Source organism: Thamnophis elegans, chromosome 15 (assembly GCF_009769535.1).
Source record: "Thamnophis elegans isolate rThaEle1 chromosome 15, rThaEle1.pri, whole genome shotgun sequence".
Lineage (NCBI taxonomy): Eukaryota > Metazoa > Chordata > Lepidosauria > Squamata > Colubridae > Thamnophis > Thamnophis elegans.
In genome coordinates, this window is record NC_045555.1 from 12,897,683 (window position 1) to 12,915,126 (window position 17,444).

The window sequence follows — 17,444 nt, forward strand, 5'->3', positions numbered from 1 at the left end:
GAAAAGTATAAAAAGGGTGTCTTGAAATGAGTTCAGGCCCACTGAGCTAGCTATTTCTTGCTGGACTTAGCTATCATCTCTGGGCCTCTTTGCAATTGGTTATTGATGTACAGTGAGTAATGCTATGATAGCTGTCCATGTTCCAAATTGCTCATGAAATAAACCTCTGAATCTTAAAGTAAGAACTGTTTATTGTATTGTTGTTTCCAGTTTCCTGTTTATTGGGGTCTTTTGTAACAATAGTTGCATAAATGAACCACTATATATATATATGCTTAAAATTAATATTGTAATTTTTTGAAGTAGATTCATTATCGAGTACAAAATGGCCTTTTGAAGTAGATTTACTATGGAGAATGGCATTCAGAAATCCTTTAGAAAGCATCACCTGTCAGACATTGGCAGCATCACCTGGTTCATGTTTTTGACCTGGACTTTGAAGAATTGTATCAGGGAACATTCTCTTTCATTCTACACCTGGACACAAGCAAATTCACGGACAAACTGGAAATCCATTTTTTTCAGGCACATCTCATATCCGAATTCATAATTGCTGGGTTCTTAGCGTTCTTTGATCTTGCTTCTCTTCCAGCATGACTTCATTACCAGATAACATCAGCAATGCAAAGGGGATTGGAGTTTGCTGGTTTTGTATTTATATGGGATAGCTTGATTAGGATGTTGTTTCTTAATTATTCTTGTTTATCTGTGCCTTTTGATTACTGATTATGTACCATCAAGTTGGCAACATTTTCTAGCAAACATACAGATTTTTTTTCTCTGTGATGATCTGTCCCTTATCTGGTCTTTCAGATCTTCCAGTGTTGCATTCATTACCCCTGTAACTGAATTCATTCACCAACCTGCTGATGAATGAATTCAGCTGCAGCATTCAGATACTTCATCTCCCTACTTTCCGAGCATTGTATGAAGAGTTATATAATTTAGCGGTCACCAACTGTTGGTCTGTGGACCACTGGTGGTCTGCGAGAAAATTTTGGTGGTCCACAGAAAAATTATTTACATTTTTTATATTGCACTAATGCAGGAGTCCTCAAACTACAGCCTCTGGGACTGATACTTGCAGTGAACATTTGCGTTGCTGCAGAAAGTCTCCCCCTTCTGGGTCTTTTTGTGCGGGTCAGAAGGGGCAGAAATTCCAACTTGGGGTCTGCTTCAGCCTCCTGATGCGGGGTTTGGGCAAAGGCTGGAGGGAAGCGAAGAGCGGGAGGGCCTTATGGGACTGTATCATGGCTTGGAACTGACTGACCATCTCAGCCCACTGAGCCTCCAGGCACCAGTACCTGGCCTTGCACTCTTGCAGGTCTTCCCTCTGCTTGGACAACCTATGTTTGTAGTCCTCAGTGAAGTGCTTCTGCTGAGCCTCCTTCTCTGTCAGATCCAGTTTGAACTGAGCCAGCTGTTTTGCCAACTCTTTCTCATGGTTAGCTTAATTAGCTTAGCTCCAACAACTTCTTCCTATTGGAGCCCTAAGGAGCCCGGGCAGATGAGGAGTGACTGGGAGGGGAGGGGCGAGTACAGGCCAGCAAAGCGCCCCTCAACATAAGTGACATCAAGTTGGCCATGCCCACCCAGTCACATGACTACCTAGCCAGTCATTAACCATATCATTTTAGTGGTCCGCAGGATTTAAAATTATGAATTTAGTGGTGCCTGGGGTCCAAAAGTTTGGGGACGCCTGATATAATCTGTCCAAAGTTGGATAATTCGAATGTTGTCATTTGTGCCTCAAGTGACAACTCTGGATTGATTTGTTTGATGATCCATTTGCTTGCATTTTGGACTATTCAAGACTCTCCGGAATCTTAGTTTACCAGAGGTTAAAAGAATCAATACTCTTCCTATTCTGCTTCTTTGGGGCTAGTTCCTGTTTATTTGGGTATTGGATAACATCCCCTTGAAAACAATCAAGTTCAGCAATTCCACCCTGAGCTACATGTATTCTTCACTACTGCATCCTCTAGACATCATCTAGAATCTAGACAGCATACTAAAAAGCAGAGGCATCACCCTGCCAATGAAAGTACGTATACTCAAGGCTATGGTTTTCCCAGTTGTAATGTATGGCTCTGAATGTTGGATCATAAGGAAGGCTGAGCACCAAAGACTAGAATAGGCCTTTGAACAAAGGTGCTGGAGAAGACTCCTGCAAGGAGTCCCTTGGACTGCAAGGCAATCAAACCAGTCAGTCCTAGAGGAGATCAACCCTGACTGCTCTTTAGAAGGCCAGATCCTGAAGAGGAAACTCAAATACTTTGGCCACCTGATGAGAAGGAAGGACTCACTGGAGAGGAGCCTAGTGCTGGGAAAGATTGAGGGTAAAAGAAGAAGGGGACGACAGAGAATGAGGTGGATGGCTGGAGTCACTGAAGCAGACAGCATGAGCTTAAATGGACTCCAGAGGATGGTAGAGGGCAGGAAGGCCTGGAGGAATGTTGTCCATGGGGTTGTGATGGATCAGACATGACGTCGTGACTAACAACATTGCATCCTCATAGAAATTATTCTGATTCAAAGGAGAAAGATTGGATAATTATAGGAGGGTCTCCAGTGTTTATGTTGTGAAGTGTTAAGAGTCCTAGAAGTGGATGTAGCATTAAAATGAGAGACGCTACTATATATTAAATCGGACCATATCAAGCCATCCAGGTCAGCATTGTCAAGCTGACTGGGAGTAATTTTCCAGCATTTCAGAAAGGAGTTTACCTCGTCTTATTTGAAGAAGCCAGAAATTGAATCTCACTCAGATGGGGCACTTTAAAATGTTGACTTCATAAAGCTGGTTCTGTACATCATTTGTTTCTTTTTAAAAATGTATCAGAAGCCCAATTCCAGTGGACTCTGGATGATGTACAAAAACAGCAAGGGGCATTAGTTCAACAGGCAATCTAGCCTAAATTATTTTGCTAACAACCCACGAAACAAAACAGGGGCGATTAATCAATGGCAAACATCAGCCCCAGGCCTGGGATCCAAGCCACATTTTCAAGATGTTCTGGGTTCCAGGAAAGAGGAATCTTTAGCTCGGGGAAAATGTTGTTCCAAGGGGGGGGGGGTGTTGCTCAACGGGGAAGTTGCATTTCCTAGATCCCAGAAAATGGTAATCTTTAATAGAGTGCATTCACCATACTGGAATATACTGGGAGGGCAGAAACAATTGGAGATAAGCAGGCCCCATGCCATACAGGTTATAGCTAACAAGTTCACAACCCGGCATTGCCGGGGTATTTATTTATAGGGGGGAAATGTCTGGCCCAAACATAATTTCTAATGTTGGATTTTCCCCCTTACCAGAAGGAGCCCCCTTGAGGAGTACTGTGAAGCCGTTACCATGGCAACTCCACTGTGCTGTACAGTAGAAGCCATTTTACGGCACAACAGGCTGTATCTTAACAGAACATCACCCCCCAAAGGGATGTTAGGGGTATCTTACCCCCACAGTGTTTTTTTTCCAGAGAGTAAGTCATCTGTGTACAAAGTTTGGTTGAAATAGCTCGAGGCGTTCCACAGTTATGCTGGAACACACACACACGCACACACGCACACACACACACACACACACACATACATGGAGCCATTTTTATATATAGATAGATAACCAGCATCTTGAATTGCACTTGAAAGCCAAATGGCAGCCAATGCAGTTTGTGTAGTAGTGATCATTGAGAGGCACCTGATAGAGCTCACATCACTGCATTTTAAACCAGCTGTAGCTTCCAGGTAATCTTCAAGGGCAGGCCCACATAGAGCAGATTGCCGTAATCCAAGCATGAGGTGACCAGGGCACAAGTGTCTGTCTGAAAGGCCTCCCAGCTGGGGAAAGGGCTCAACTGTCGCCCAATAGTATATATCCCTCCTGCCCACAGCTGCCACATGCTCTTCAAGCAGTAGCTGTAAGACCAAAATATCCCCAAATTGTGTACCAGTTTTGACCACATCTCTTACCTAGGGGGTCCAAATAGCTACAGCCACTCAGTCTTGTTAGGATTGAGCTGAAATCTGTTCTGCACCATCCAGATCCAAACAGCCTTCAGACACTGGATCAAGATATTGACTGCTTCACATATGACTCTCGGGATTGAGATGTAGACTTGATGGCCTCACCTAATGGTTTCACCTAGATGCGGAATAGGACAGAGAAGAGCATCAAGCCTTGAGGATCCCCAAACTTGCAGGGCCATGAGCATCTCTCCCCCTTGTCAACACTGACTGAAACCGATCACTGGGGAAGGAGGTGAACCACTGCACAGATTGTCTCCCACTCCTAACTTCCTTGCAAGCAATCTGAAAGATACTGATTGGCAGTATCAAACTCTACTGAGACATCAGTGCTCACTAGAATGGGGAAGAAACTAAGGAGAACTCTCCTTACAGTCAGAACAATTAACCAGAGGAATGGGTTACCTTCAGAAGTTGTGGGTGCTCCACCACTGGATGTTTTTAAAGAAAAGATTGAACAGCCATTTGTCCAAAATGGTGTGGGGTCTCCTGCTTGTGCAAAGGGTTTGAGTAGAAGATCTACAAGTGTTCTGACTGAACCAATTAGCCAACTAATTGTCTTTTGCAAACTCCACTCCCCTTTCACTATCCTTTTATTTCCTCTGGGAGGGGCCATTCATCTTCTGGCCTAACTCCCAAGTCAACCCCTGCTCTTTAGTTGTTCCCTTCGTCTGGCAACTCTACCCATGCGCACACTGGGAAAAGGCTCTACCTGTTCTTCTGCCCCACTGATCTCCAACTCCAAAGACAGCTGATAACTGTCAGATGGCCTTGGTCCCATCTCTGCCTCCGACACAGAGCCCTCATCAGAACCTTCCACAGACTCCAGGACTGGCCCATGTTCCTCCCCAACCTCCTCACTATCTGAATCTGCTGCCAGCTCTGCTTGCTGCTGGCGGGCCACAACAATAAGGTCCCTCCCAACTCTGTTATTCGATACACTATTATTATAACAATATCACCTCCATACCAATTCCACCAAAGGTTATCAGGAAGTGCAACCAACTTTCTCTTGGTATGATAACCTGGCCTGAAGCCAAACTGAAACAAGTCCAGAGATCCCCCATACCTGTCATCCAACCACCTTTTCCACAACCTTGTGAAGAAAGGGAAGATTAGAAATGTTCCAGGTCTTACACAGTCTTGCTTTCAAACATCTTATCCATGCTATAGTCACTCCTCACAAGAAGGCATGACATGGTAATCCTCAAGAGGCTGTGCTTATTCTGTGGATTCTGAAGTTTTGCCCTTTGATAGAGACAGTGCTGAGAGCAGCATCCTGGCCATCTTTCCAGATGCAGAACAGATGTTGTGGCTTGAATTACTCGTCCTCCAAAAGGCTCTTTATTGTAAATGGGGGAATACAGTGTAATGTAATCCTGCCATATGAATGATTAACTTTTCTGCATTCAAGAACAATTACTCTCCATTGTTTCAGAACTGCTGAGGAAAGCAGAATTATAATTGAGGCTAAAATACATATTTGGGGGATGGTTTCTGAGGCAAAGCATTCTTCCCGATTATTTTTTTAAAGAAAAGGGTAGCCAATGTACGTCCTGGTGTCCTTGATTTTTGACAGATGGCCTTTTGGGTTTGGATTTAGTTGAGTCTGGTGAGACGCCTTTCTCCTTCTGTATTTTTTTTTTCATTAGCACGTATCCTATCTGAAGAACAATGGTTTTTTCCCCCATAATTTCCTGTAGTAGCAGTCTACTTTTCAAAATACCAAGTGCAATATTTCTCGCTTTTGCCTTCCATAAGTTGCCAGATCCTTGGATCAAGAACTTAGCTATCTTTATCTGTTTCTGAGATATTATCTTTGCCTCTGGTACTATATGAATATCAATATTATTTTAGCTCTCTTCTGCTGCCTTCTTTCTTTATTGTTGGATTTGGTAGGGCGGAGGAGGGAGATAGAAATGGAAAGAGGGATTCTCTAGCCATGTCACTCGTTTCTCAGCTGTCACGCTCAGCCAGCTTTTGCTATTAGTGCCCTTTCGTGCATTTAATTGGTCCCGCCTTCCAACAAGACTGACTCCATTTGGGGGAAAATTGGAAATTCAGCTCCAGCAGTTTTTTCAACTTTATTGTAATGTGCTCAACTGGGTTGGGCTGTGGCAAGGAATGCAACGTTTGGTGTGGAGGTTGCAAAGTGTCAATATTTGGGGAGAACAAAAGTGTATTTTTGCTCAATTAATTCTCTAAAATGCTCGATGCTGCTTTCCCTTTGCATACAAGGCCTGGTTATTACCATTTAGTACAAGCTTTGTGCCAGTTGCTAAATACTTATCACCCCAAAAAGTTCATTTTAAAAAATTTAAGTTTCATAATAATCATTTGGAATTAATATATCAGGAAGATTAAAGAACCTGCCACTAATCTGTCTAACTCTCAAATTTCATTGTATGGCATCCTGCATCTCTTGCTTGAAATTAGGATGCTTTCGTCAAACTGCGTTTAGAGATGGACAACTTGAAACATCTGCAACAGTGGGGAGGCATGATAGCTCTCAGAGAAACATCTGGAAGAGTTTCTGTGTCTGCTCCCTAGAGATCTGTGGCAGATGAACCAGTTGCTTTTAAATATCTAAAAGGCTTCCAGCAAAACAGGCAGCAGAAAATTCTCTGGTGCTCTAGAAAGCAACACTCTAGTCCAGTGCTGGCTAACCTTTTTGTTGTCATGTGCCAAAAGCATGCACACCCAAAATGCAATGCACGTGATCCCCCGTTCACGCTGCCCCCACTGCGCATGTGCACTGGCCCCCCATTTTTGGCTTCCAGGTTGGTGCAGGTGACCTTCTACGCCCAAAGCCCTCACACCCACTTTTGGGCCTAGAAGACCTCATGAATCAACCTGGAAGTCAAAACTGGGCGCGGGGGTGCTGTGCGAGCCCCCAAAATTCAATGCAAGCACCCCACAGGCATGCGCCCTGCCCCCACGCATGCGTGGCAGAGACCCAAAGACCAGCTGGCCAGCGGGAGACATGCGCACATGTGTGGTGGAGCTAGGCTTGGGCGACAGCTGGCTTGCCCCCAGAGAGGGCTCTGCATGCCACCTGTGGCATGCGTGCCATAGGTTCGCCATCACGGCTCTAGTCAATAGATGAAAAATGCAATGAACTGATTTTGCTACAAATCGGGGAGGAAGGATCCAAACGAGAACCAATGTTTAAGAGAAAAAAATATGGCCCCGGGGGTGGGTGTATTTTCCTCTGGAGCAGGGGTGTCATGGTGGCATCAGGTGACGTATTGGGACTTCTCCAAGAGTCGAGGTGGCGCAGTGGTTAAATGCAGCACTGCAGGCTACTTCAGCTGACTGCAGTTCTGCAGTTCGGCTGTTCAAATCTTACCGGCTCAGGGTTGACTCAGCCTTCCATCCTTCCGAGGTGGGTAAAATGAGGACCCAGATTGTTGTTGGGGGCAATATGCTGACTCTGTAAACCGCTTAGAGGGGGCTGAAAGCCCTATGAAGCGGTATATAAGTCTAACTGCTATTGCTATTGCTATTCTCCTCTCTTCACTAAACTGGGCGTGGGCGTGGGTGTGGTCAGTGAGTGACACATCTGGCCCATGGGCCTAGAGTTTGACAGCTCTGCCCTGGAGGAAATACTTAAGATGTCTGTTGAGATTCTCAGTCATCTAGGACATGGTTGTCTGAAAGGTGCTTTTTCAAAAGGCAACTGAGCTGGGTTTTTTTCCTTGAGGAAGGCGAAGAAAATGTTTCACTTCTCATCCAAGAAGCTTCATCAGTTCTCTAATGAAGCTTCTTGGATAAGAAATGAAATGCTTTCTTCTTCCTCCTCAAGGAAGAAAAACAGTCCAGTTGCTTTTTGAAAAAGAACCTTTGAGAGATTTAAGCAAGAGCTGGGCAGCCATCTCTCCTGACAGGAATATTGCAAGAAAGTCCTGTCGGGCCTGGAAGCCATCTTTTACATTGGGCCTTCAGACCTGCCACATTTTCTACTGTGGGGAATTGGGAGGGGGGATTGTATGGAGTATCAGAGGTTTGTAGTCAAAATAACATTCCTTTCTCAGAGAATCAAGGACAACTTGCCCTGCACCTGGAGTGGTGTGACTGGGAGGCATCTCCAGTTGGGACAGGGCCTGATTGGATCATGTGATGGACATGCGGGTGCTGGGTAGGGACTTGAACGTTCTTTTGGGTAGGGAAACCCAGAACTTTCAGATTCGGGTTTCCCCAGATGTGCCAATATGACATCTCAAATAAAATGGAACTTTGAGGGAACTCAAGCCTCAGAGTCTTCTTTCATGAGGGGTGTTACTTGGAACCCTGACAGGTCTAACACTGGAAATTCTGCCATAAATTTGATATCTCTATAAATATGCCTAGATTATCACTAGGAATATTCAGTTTATAATTCTGTGAAGAAAAAAGATGGTTTTACATACGTGGTGGGTGTGTAAATTTCTAAAAGTGGGAATGGGATCTGTTCAGGCACAATAAAGAAACTGATCCTTTAGAAATCCCCCGATTTAATCTAATTTGGACTATAATTTCCCATCACGTCATCTACGCATGGCATCATGTTGGCTGCTAAAGACAGAAATTCTCATCCAAAGTTTCTGTCAGGCAAAGCTGTCTTACACTGAATGTCTTTCCTGAAGTTAGAAAGCCCTGAAAATAAATACTTGTGTAGAAATAGTTTGATAAATAGTTTGATAAATGACTGCGATCCTCGAAAGTGGAAAACAGCTGCAAAATGTACAAAGTTTTAGTTTGACTGCTTCAAGACCTTCCTGATAATTTCACTTTGGCAGCTACCTTGTGGTAATCATTCCTTATAGCTTTGCTTCAGGATGTGTCCAAAGGAATAAGGGAAGGGGATATCACAAAGGCCAACAAAACTTTATATTGTGTGAAAACTCAAGTGTGTTTTGGAAGTTTCTTTGTCAAGAGCATTGTGCTTATTATCTAGAGTTAGAGGATATCAGCAAATAGAATAGAATAACAGAGTTAGAAGGGACCTTGGAAGTTTTCTAGTCCAACCTCCTGCTTTGGCAGGAAACCCTAAACCACTTCAGACAAATGGTTATCCAAATTCTTCTTTAAAACTTCCAATGTTGGAGCATTCACAACTTCTAGAGGCAAGTTTTTCCCCTGATTAATTGTTCTAATCGTCAGGAAATTTCTCCTTAGTTCTAAGTTGCTTCTCTCCTTGATTTGTTTCCACCCATTGTTTCTTGTCCTGCCCTCAGGTGCCTTGGAGAATAGTTTGACTCCCTCTTCTTTGTGGCAACCCCTGAGATACTGGAACACTGCTCTCATGTCACCCCCAGTCCTTCTTTTCATTAAACTAGACATACCCAGTTCCTTCAACCGTTCTTCATATGTTTTAGCCTCCAGTCCCCTAATCATCATTGTTGCTCTTCTCTGCACTCTTTCTAGAGTCTCAACATCTTTTTTTACACTCTAGCGACCAAAACTGAATACAGTATTCCAAGTGTGGCCTTACTAAGGCATTATAAAGTATTAACACTTCATAGGAAGGTAACAGCGTTCCATGCGCCTTCAGCATTTAGTCCTGCCGGCCACATGACCACGGAAACATCTTCAGACAGTGCTGGCTCTTTGGCTTTGAAGCAGAGATGAGCACCATCCCCTAGAGTCGGGAACAACTAGCACATATATGCGAGGGGAACCTTTATCTTTAGTTGAACAATTGTATAGTTCCAAGTCCCTTCAAGGCCTGTTCCTGGAATCTAATTATAATTGTTGTGTAAATTCAGCAACCACAGATGATTGTGAGAATCCAACTCTTAGTCCACTAGCGACTAACAAATAATTAATTCTCTGGAACCATTGTAGACTCCACTATTCAATCATTGCCAAAATAATATTTGATGAAAAAACTATATCATCTTGGAATCAGTGGGCCTTCTGATTAAATATAATAAACATTGAGATGCCAACGTGTCAAGAAAAAAATGAATTATTGCCTTTTTCTTGCCTTAATTTATGCTGCTGGATGGTTTCACATAAAGGATGGTAAATGTTAACTTTGGGTTTCAGATGTTGATTATCTATTATTGATAACGCTTGGCATTAGGAAAAAAAATTTTAATGGAACACAATCCATATATGTCTCTCATGGGGAAAATGCTTCACAACCTTCGGGAATCTTTCTCGGCATCTCACTAGCAGTGAATGATAAAAGATTTTGCTACATTACCTTAGTAGATTGACAGATTAATATTTGATATAAATAAATAGGGAGGTAGATGGTTTCAGCCTTTGCAATCCTCAGGCTGGGCCTTGAAAGTTACAGTATTTTGTGTCCCTAAAATAGACACCTAGTTTGTTTGTTTTTTTGCCCATGAAACATTTATTTATTTATTTATCTATTTATTTATTTATTTATTTATTTAGTAAAACTTGTACAAAGATAACAGGTATAAGTATAAACATGGACATAAACAAAGGGGATGAATACAAAAACTATAAGAGCATAGTTTTAACAATAGTTTGTCGTGTACCACTGAATCAAAGGCTTTGCAGAAGTCTATGTAAATTGTGTCTATTGCTTTACCCTGGTCGAGTTGTGTAGTCCAAATGTTTCTGCAGTGTAGGAGTTTACAGGACAATTTTTTCTTGAAACCAAACTGCTTATTAGAAAGCAGATTGTTTGTCCCTAAATGGAGAGTGATGGATTGGTTTATAATTGATTCCATGACTTTTTACAGGTGATGCAACACAGATTGCTTTGTAATTTTCAACTAGTCTGGGGTCTCCCTTTTTGAAGATAGATATGACCATGGCTAATGATGACAGGTCGGGCAAGGAGCTGGTTCTGAAAGATATCTCATAGATTGTTCTTAGAGGTTCAGAGTTAGTTGATACAACAAGGTTGTCCTGTACCCCCAAAATTAGGATTAGAGATAACACTTGCTATCAACAACTACTTTTGTTGATTTTGTATCAACAGCAATTTCCAAATAGTACTTTTATTAAGAAAAAAAATAGGACTAACAGTTTTCCAGACTCCTTATTTGCCAGTTGAGTTTGTTTGACCCAAAAGTCAAAAAAGTCAGACTAAAATAGGTGTAGCAAAGTTTGTTTTCTTAACAAGAGAGTGGTATTTCTATTTATTTTTTTTCCCAGAGAGAAAACAAATAAAAAAGGCAATATATTGTATATGTGAAAACAATGAACTAAAACAGTCAGAAATTAACACTTTATTTATGCTAATGTCCCATATGGCTTTCATTCTTATCAAATTTACTCAGAATATCCTTTCACATCCCTTCTCATAACTGCATCCCTGACCTTCTCAAGTGACTTTTCATTTTTAACAATTCGTACCTGCTAACTACTAGGGGCCAGCATAGTAACACGTAGTAGTGTGTCCCCCATTGAAAGGAAAGGAAATGTTATATTTATTAATTGTGGGAAGTTATATGGTTGTCAAGGGTGACCCCCATGTAGGGAGCACTGCAGTAATCCAGCCAGGTAATCACTAGGACAGGGGTGTCAAATTCAAGGCCCAGGGGCCAGATCCGGCCCATAGGGTGTTTAGATCTGGTCCATGGGGCCACCGTGGAAACAACGAAGGACAGGCCCATGGTGCCTCTGCCAGCCAAACGAGCTCAGGGAAGGCCATGCAAGGCCTCCTCTGGCTCCATTTTGGGCCATGACGGCCTCCTGCAGCTCTACCAACAAAAACAGAGGCCTGGGGAGGCTGTGCGTTCTCTTTTCACGTTTTTGCAGTTGAAAACGGAGCCTCAGCAAGTGATGTTGAGCTGGCCGTGCTCACTCTGCCCATGTCCCCTGGCCACACCCCGCCCCCCCCCCAAGATCAAACACAACCGTGATGCAGCCCTCAATGAAATTGACTTTGACACCCCTGCATTAGGGCATGTGTGGAGATGTGCAAAGCCTCCTCCCCTTCACAGCTACAGTTGCTCCTTGGTCCTTGAGGAAGAGCCACGAGAACCCCAGGAGAACCCCAAGTTATTCATCCGTTCTTTCTGAGAAATGCTGCCACATAAGGAATCAAAGATGACACCTTTATAGTAGCAATAGCAATAGCAGTTAGACATATACCGCTTCATAGGGCTTTTAGCCCTCTCTAAGCGGTTTACAGAGTCAGCATACCGCCCCCACAGTCTGGGTCCTCATTTCACCCAGCTCAGAAGGATGGAAGGCTGAGTCAACCTTGAGCCGGTGAGATTAGAACCGCTGAATTGCAGATAACAGTCAGCTGAAGTGGCCTGCACCCTAACCACTGCGCCACCTCGGCTTTGATTCCAAAACTATTCCATCTGTCTAGGGCACAGTCAATGATGTTTCCTCTCCATCTGGATCCTCTGTCTCCAGGCACTGGGCTAGCACTTGAATGGCCCCATCTGCTCAGCCAATTGTAGAGATGTACAGCAGGGCATCCTCTGCATACTGATGAAACTATACCCTGTGCTGGCACATGACTTATCCCAGCATTTTCACACAGATATTCAAGAACATCAGTAAAAGGGCCAAGGCCTGAGGCATTCCACACTCCAGGGACTTAAGACTGGACCTCTTCCCAGAGGTCAGCTGCTGCCGGTTCAAATCAGTTCAGGCGAGCTGGTAGTTCCACCCACCGGCTGGGTCCTCCCACCGGCCTTGGTCCTATCCCGTCCTATATATCTCACTCTCTGGCTTGCTCACCCCACCCACGCAGCCCAGCTGATTTCAACACTTTGCCCGCTGTACTCACCACAGCAGCCCGAGAAGGTGTGCTGGAAACCGCGTGCATGAAATTGCCGTGTGTTTGAAGCTGTGCGGAAGGCGCACTCATATTTTTGGTTCTGCAGTAGGCGAAACGGTTGTTGAATTATGTGAAGCCCACTTCTGTCTCTTCCCCCCTCCAACACAAATCAGAAAGGGACATGGAGAAAAGAGGAGAGACACTGAAAATCTGTGCTCCCAACTCCATCTCCCAAAGTCCAGAAGAAAATCAGAAACTTGAGAATTTTCACTAGTCAACCCTTGTGCCTTGTGAAACACAAAAAAAAGAAGATTAAAAAATATATCTGTGGAGCCAGGTGAGAAAATTCTGAGGGTATTTGGTATTCTCAGACATTTATCCTACCCAATCTCTTCCAGGTGACTTTCTTCACCACTATTCTAGCTATTGATTGCATTCAACATTGATTGAGATAAAATTCCAAGCTAACATTTCACCATTCCAGGAAATAATAAATAGCTGAACTGACCCAAAACTCCATGTAAAACTTATCTGATGTGTTAAGTATAATAAGATTGCCAAAAATAGGCAATGGCCATTCCACTATGACCAGCTGATTCAAGTGAGAAGATTTCATTCAGCCATGTTGAAGCATTTTTGCTGAAATCCAGGGTGCTTGTTGTGGCAGAGCTGGCAGCAGATTCGGACAGTGAGGAGGTTGGGGAGGAACATGGGCCAGTCCTGGAGTCTGGGAAAGGCTCTGATGAGGGCTCTGCAATGGAGGCAGAGATGGGGCCAGGCCATCTGACAGTTATCAGCTGTCTTCAGAATCAGATATCAGTGAGGCAGCTGGAGCTTTTTCCCAGTGTGCACATGCACAGAGTTGCCAGACAAAGGGAACAACTAAAGAGCAGGGGTCAACTTGGGAGTAAGACCAGACAATGAATGGCCCCTCCCAGAGGAAATAAAAGAGGAGCAAAAGGGGAGTGGAGTTTGCAGGAGACAATTAGTTCACTTAATTGGTTTGTATTCTCCGAGACTCCTTGCCAAGTTCTGCAGATATTCACCTGTTAGCTCTCCAAGCCTGATAAGGTCTGTGACTGTAAATCCCCCTTTGAAAGACTTTGCCAACTGTGAATGAACAGAATTCACTGTAAATTAATAAAAGGGTTTTTTGCCGGGACAAGGTGTTTGTTTCATGCTCTTGGGAAGCCTCTGTCAGAACAAGGAGAGCAACTACTAAATCAATAACAGAAATTTATTTGGGAAATAAGAGTCAATAAATATTGGTAAATATTTATTATTAATGTTACAATGGACTGCCGTAATTACTTTTCTAGCAACAGAGCAATATTTGGGTAGGAACATTGATATAACTTTAGATCAGATGAGTCTACCTGGGTGTTGAAGTCCACACGTCTTAATGTTGCCAAGATTGAGAAATGATGTTTTAGGCCAACAGCAGAATAAATGCATTCTAAACTGACTATAAAATCACCATTGAAAGGTGTTACTTAGATGTGCTTCTTTATCAGGCCATTTCCATACTGTATAATTTCAACCATAAATATTTAGCAGTATTTTTCAGTAGCATTATTTGCACTTATACATTGATTCTTCATTGTGCAGTTTAGGAAGATGAATCATAGTGAAACACTGGTTGCTAGAGTTGATTACCAGCGTTAGAGAATTGGCCATGAAAAACATATCTGCCTCTGTTCCAAGTTTTCAGTTCACCCAAACGTACAACCTACCCATGGATACACTCATCTTGAATATTTAATATCTTCCCAAACTGTTATTCCCCCTTTATTTTGTTTTCTATTTTTGTTTTCTATTGAATTAAACAGATCCTTCAAGGTGTTTAGAGTGACTCACTCATGCCAACAATAAATCTAAATTCAGTGGCTTTAACATATTTACCTCTTTATTTTTTCAGGGACTCAACAGTGTTTTTGAAGTTTACCTGGTGGGAAATAACTCCAACCATTTTATCATCTCTCCGACTTCAATCCAAGGAAAAGCAGACATTCGGATCAGAGTGGCAGTCCCCCTGAATTTTGAGACAATCCCTCGCTATGTGTTTTCTGTAAGCGTTCTTCAAACGTTGCATGGACAGTATGGGGAGGGGCCATGGGTGATGCGGGAAGTTGACATATATGGGTGCGTACACATGCGATGGTTAATTTGTTTGGAGTATATTTTGCAACAAAATAGTATATGATTCTTCATTATCTATTCAGTGGTGGGATTTAAATAACTTAAAACAACCAGTTAACCAAACTGCTCAGAAAGTTAACTACCGGTTCTCCCGAAGTGGTGCAAACTGGCTGAATCCCACCACAGTATCTCTTCTATCCTATTCCTAATCCTATTCCTAATCCTATTCCTAAATTTATTCCTAATCCTATTCCTATTCCTAATCCTATTCCTATTCTATTCTATTCTATTCTACTCTATTGGCTATGTGTGTGTATTTTCCAGCATAACTCTGGAATGCCTCGAGCAATTTCAACCAAATTTGGTACACAGATGACTTACTCTCTGGAGACAAATACTATGGGGGTAAGACACCTCTAACACCCCTTAGGATGTGTATTCTGTAAAGATGCAGCCTGTTGTGCCTTTAAATGGATTCTACTTTACTGCTGTAAAATGGCTTCTATGGTACAGCACAGTGGAGTTGCCATGGCAATGGCTCACAAGGGGGCTTCCCTCTGGTAAGGGGGAAAATCCAACATTAGAAATTACATTTGGTCCGGACATTTTCCCTTATAAATAAATACCTGGGCAATGCCGGGTTATCAGCTAGTAATAGATAATGCAAAGATAGTACGATGATTAAGTTGAATAGATATTCATAGCCACCACTACAGGTAGCCCTTGACTTACCACCATTCGTTTAGTGACTGTTCAAAGTTACAATGACCCTGAAAAAGTGAGTTATGCAATCAGTCGTCACGCTTGTGACCATTGCAGCATCCGGATGGTCATGTGAGCAAAATTCTGTTGATTGGCAACCAGCATGGATTTACAGGATCCCAGGGATCATGTGATCATCATTTGCGACCTTCCCAGCCAGATTCCACCAAGCAAAATTAGAAGCCAGATTTGTTTAATGATGATGTGGTTCACTCAACAATTGTAGTGATTCACTTAACATGTAGGACAAAATGATCATAAAATCAGCCACAATTCATTCTAACAACTGCCTTGCTTAACAAGAGAAATTCTGATCCTAATTGTGGTCATAGGTCAAGGACTACCTGTATGGTTACTATTAACATCATTAAGAGTTCAGAATCTTTCAGGTTCATGTCCTCAGTCCTTCTTCCCACAAACCTGTAAAACACACTAGTTATTATTAGCCTATATTGCAAGTGAAAGCTACTTTCAAGTATATAATAGAGACTCTGTGATTACAGTCTAATAACACAAAACTTTTTTTTAAATAATATGTGCATAGACTTGCCTATCTATAAACTTTGGTGAAATTTCTGCCTTCTTTGCTTTAAAACCATTCTTAATTGTTTCTTTAAAGATCTCTCACTCTTCAGCCCAACCACCAGCATTTACTTTTAGAAGTAGCTAACTTGTTTTATTTATTTTTTTCAGGTGCCTTGGAAAATTATAATGTTGGCAAATGAAACTCTAGAAAAAAGTGCAGAAAAAAGCAACCAGGATGATGGATGATTAAGGGACTGGAGACTAGAACATATGAAGGGTACAGGAACTGGGCATGGCTAATCTAGTGAGGAGAAGGACCAGGGGAGAGATGATAGCACTTCCAATATTTGAGGGGCTGCCACAGAGAGGAGGGGGTCAAGCTATTTTCCAAGGCACCTGAAGGCAAAACAAGGAATAATGGATGGAAACTGAACAAGGAGAGATTAAAACCTGGAAATAAGGAGGAACTTTCTAACACTGAGAACAATCAACCAATGGAACAGAAGTTGCCTTCAGAAGTTGTGGGAGCTTTATCACTGGAGGCTTTCAAGGGGAGATTGGACTGACATTTGTCAGGGATGGTGTAGGGTCTCCTGCTTGGGCAGGGGGTTAAACTACATGACCTTCCAACTCTGTTAATCTAATCTATCCACTATGGGCAATTTCCAATTTAGTTGGCGCCCAGCATACACCCAGTTAATCTCCATATCCAGATCAAAGCAAGCACACACAACTGTTAAGTTCAGCTGGAAAAAAGTATAGCTTGATGTTTGCTTAATAAACATTAGCAAATGTTAAAGAAACTGGCAAAAAAAGGGATGAAAAGCAGGCAAAAACAGGGAGAGTCTTGAACAAGCAAGAATTTACCGTATTTTTCAGAGTATAAGATGCACCTTTTTCCCTTAAAAACCCCTGTCCCCTTCACCAAAGCGGCTATGCATAGCTTTTAGGAGCCTTTCAGAGAGCTCCTGGGAGCTGGGAAGGGCAGAAATGAGCAAAAAACGGCCCATCCCACACAGCCCCCAGGAGTACTCTATAAGCCTTCTAAAAGCTATGCATGCCCCCCCCCCTTTTTTAAAAAAAACAACAGGCCTGTTTTTGCAAAAAAAGGGGTTTTTGAGAGGTCTGCAGAGTGCAAAAACTTTTTTTTAATTTGCCTCTTCAAAATCTTGGTGCGTCTTATACTCCGGTGCATCTTATACTCCAAAAAATATGGTATATTATCTTTATCTCTGGTTAGCTATTAAAAAGTGCAGCACTTTTTAGAGCCTCTGGAAACAATCCTGAAGATTCT

The 17,444-nt window shown here is 42.6% G+C and overlaps 1 protein-coding gene across 1 annotated transcript in view; it reads left to right on the forward strand.

Moving 5' to 3' along the window:
• Positions 1 to 17,444, forward strand: part of CDH23 (cadherin related 23) — a 594,289-nt gene that overhangs the window by 290,884 nt on the left and 285,961 nt on the right. The window contains exons 12-13 of the mRNA XM_032232225.1: positions 7,663 to 7,668; positions 14,643 to 14,792. Of these exons, the coding sequence (XP_032088116.1) occupies positions 7,663 to 7,668; positions 14,643 to 14,792 (156 nt within the window). The remainder of the gene's footprint in view (positions 1 to 7,662; positions 7,669 to 14,642; positions 14,793 to 17,444) is intronic.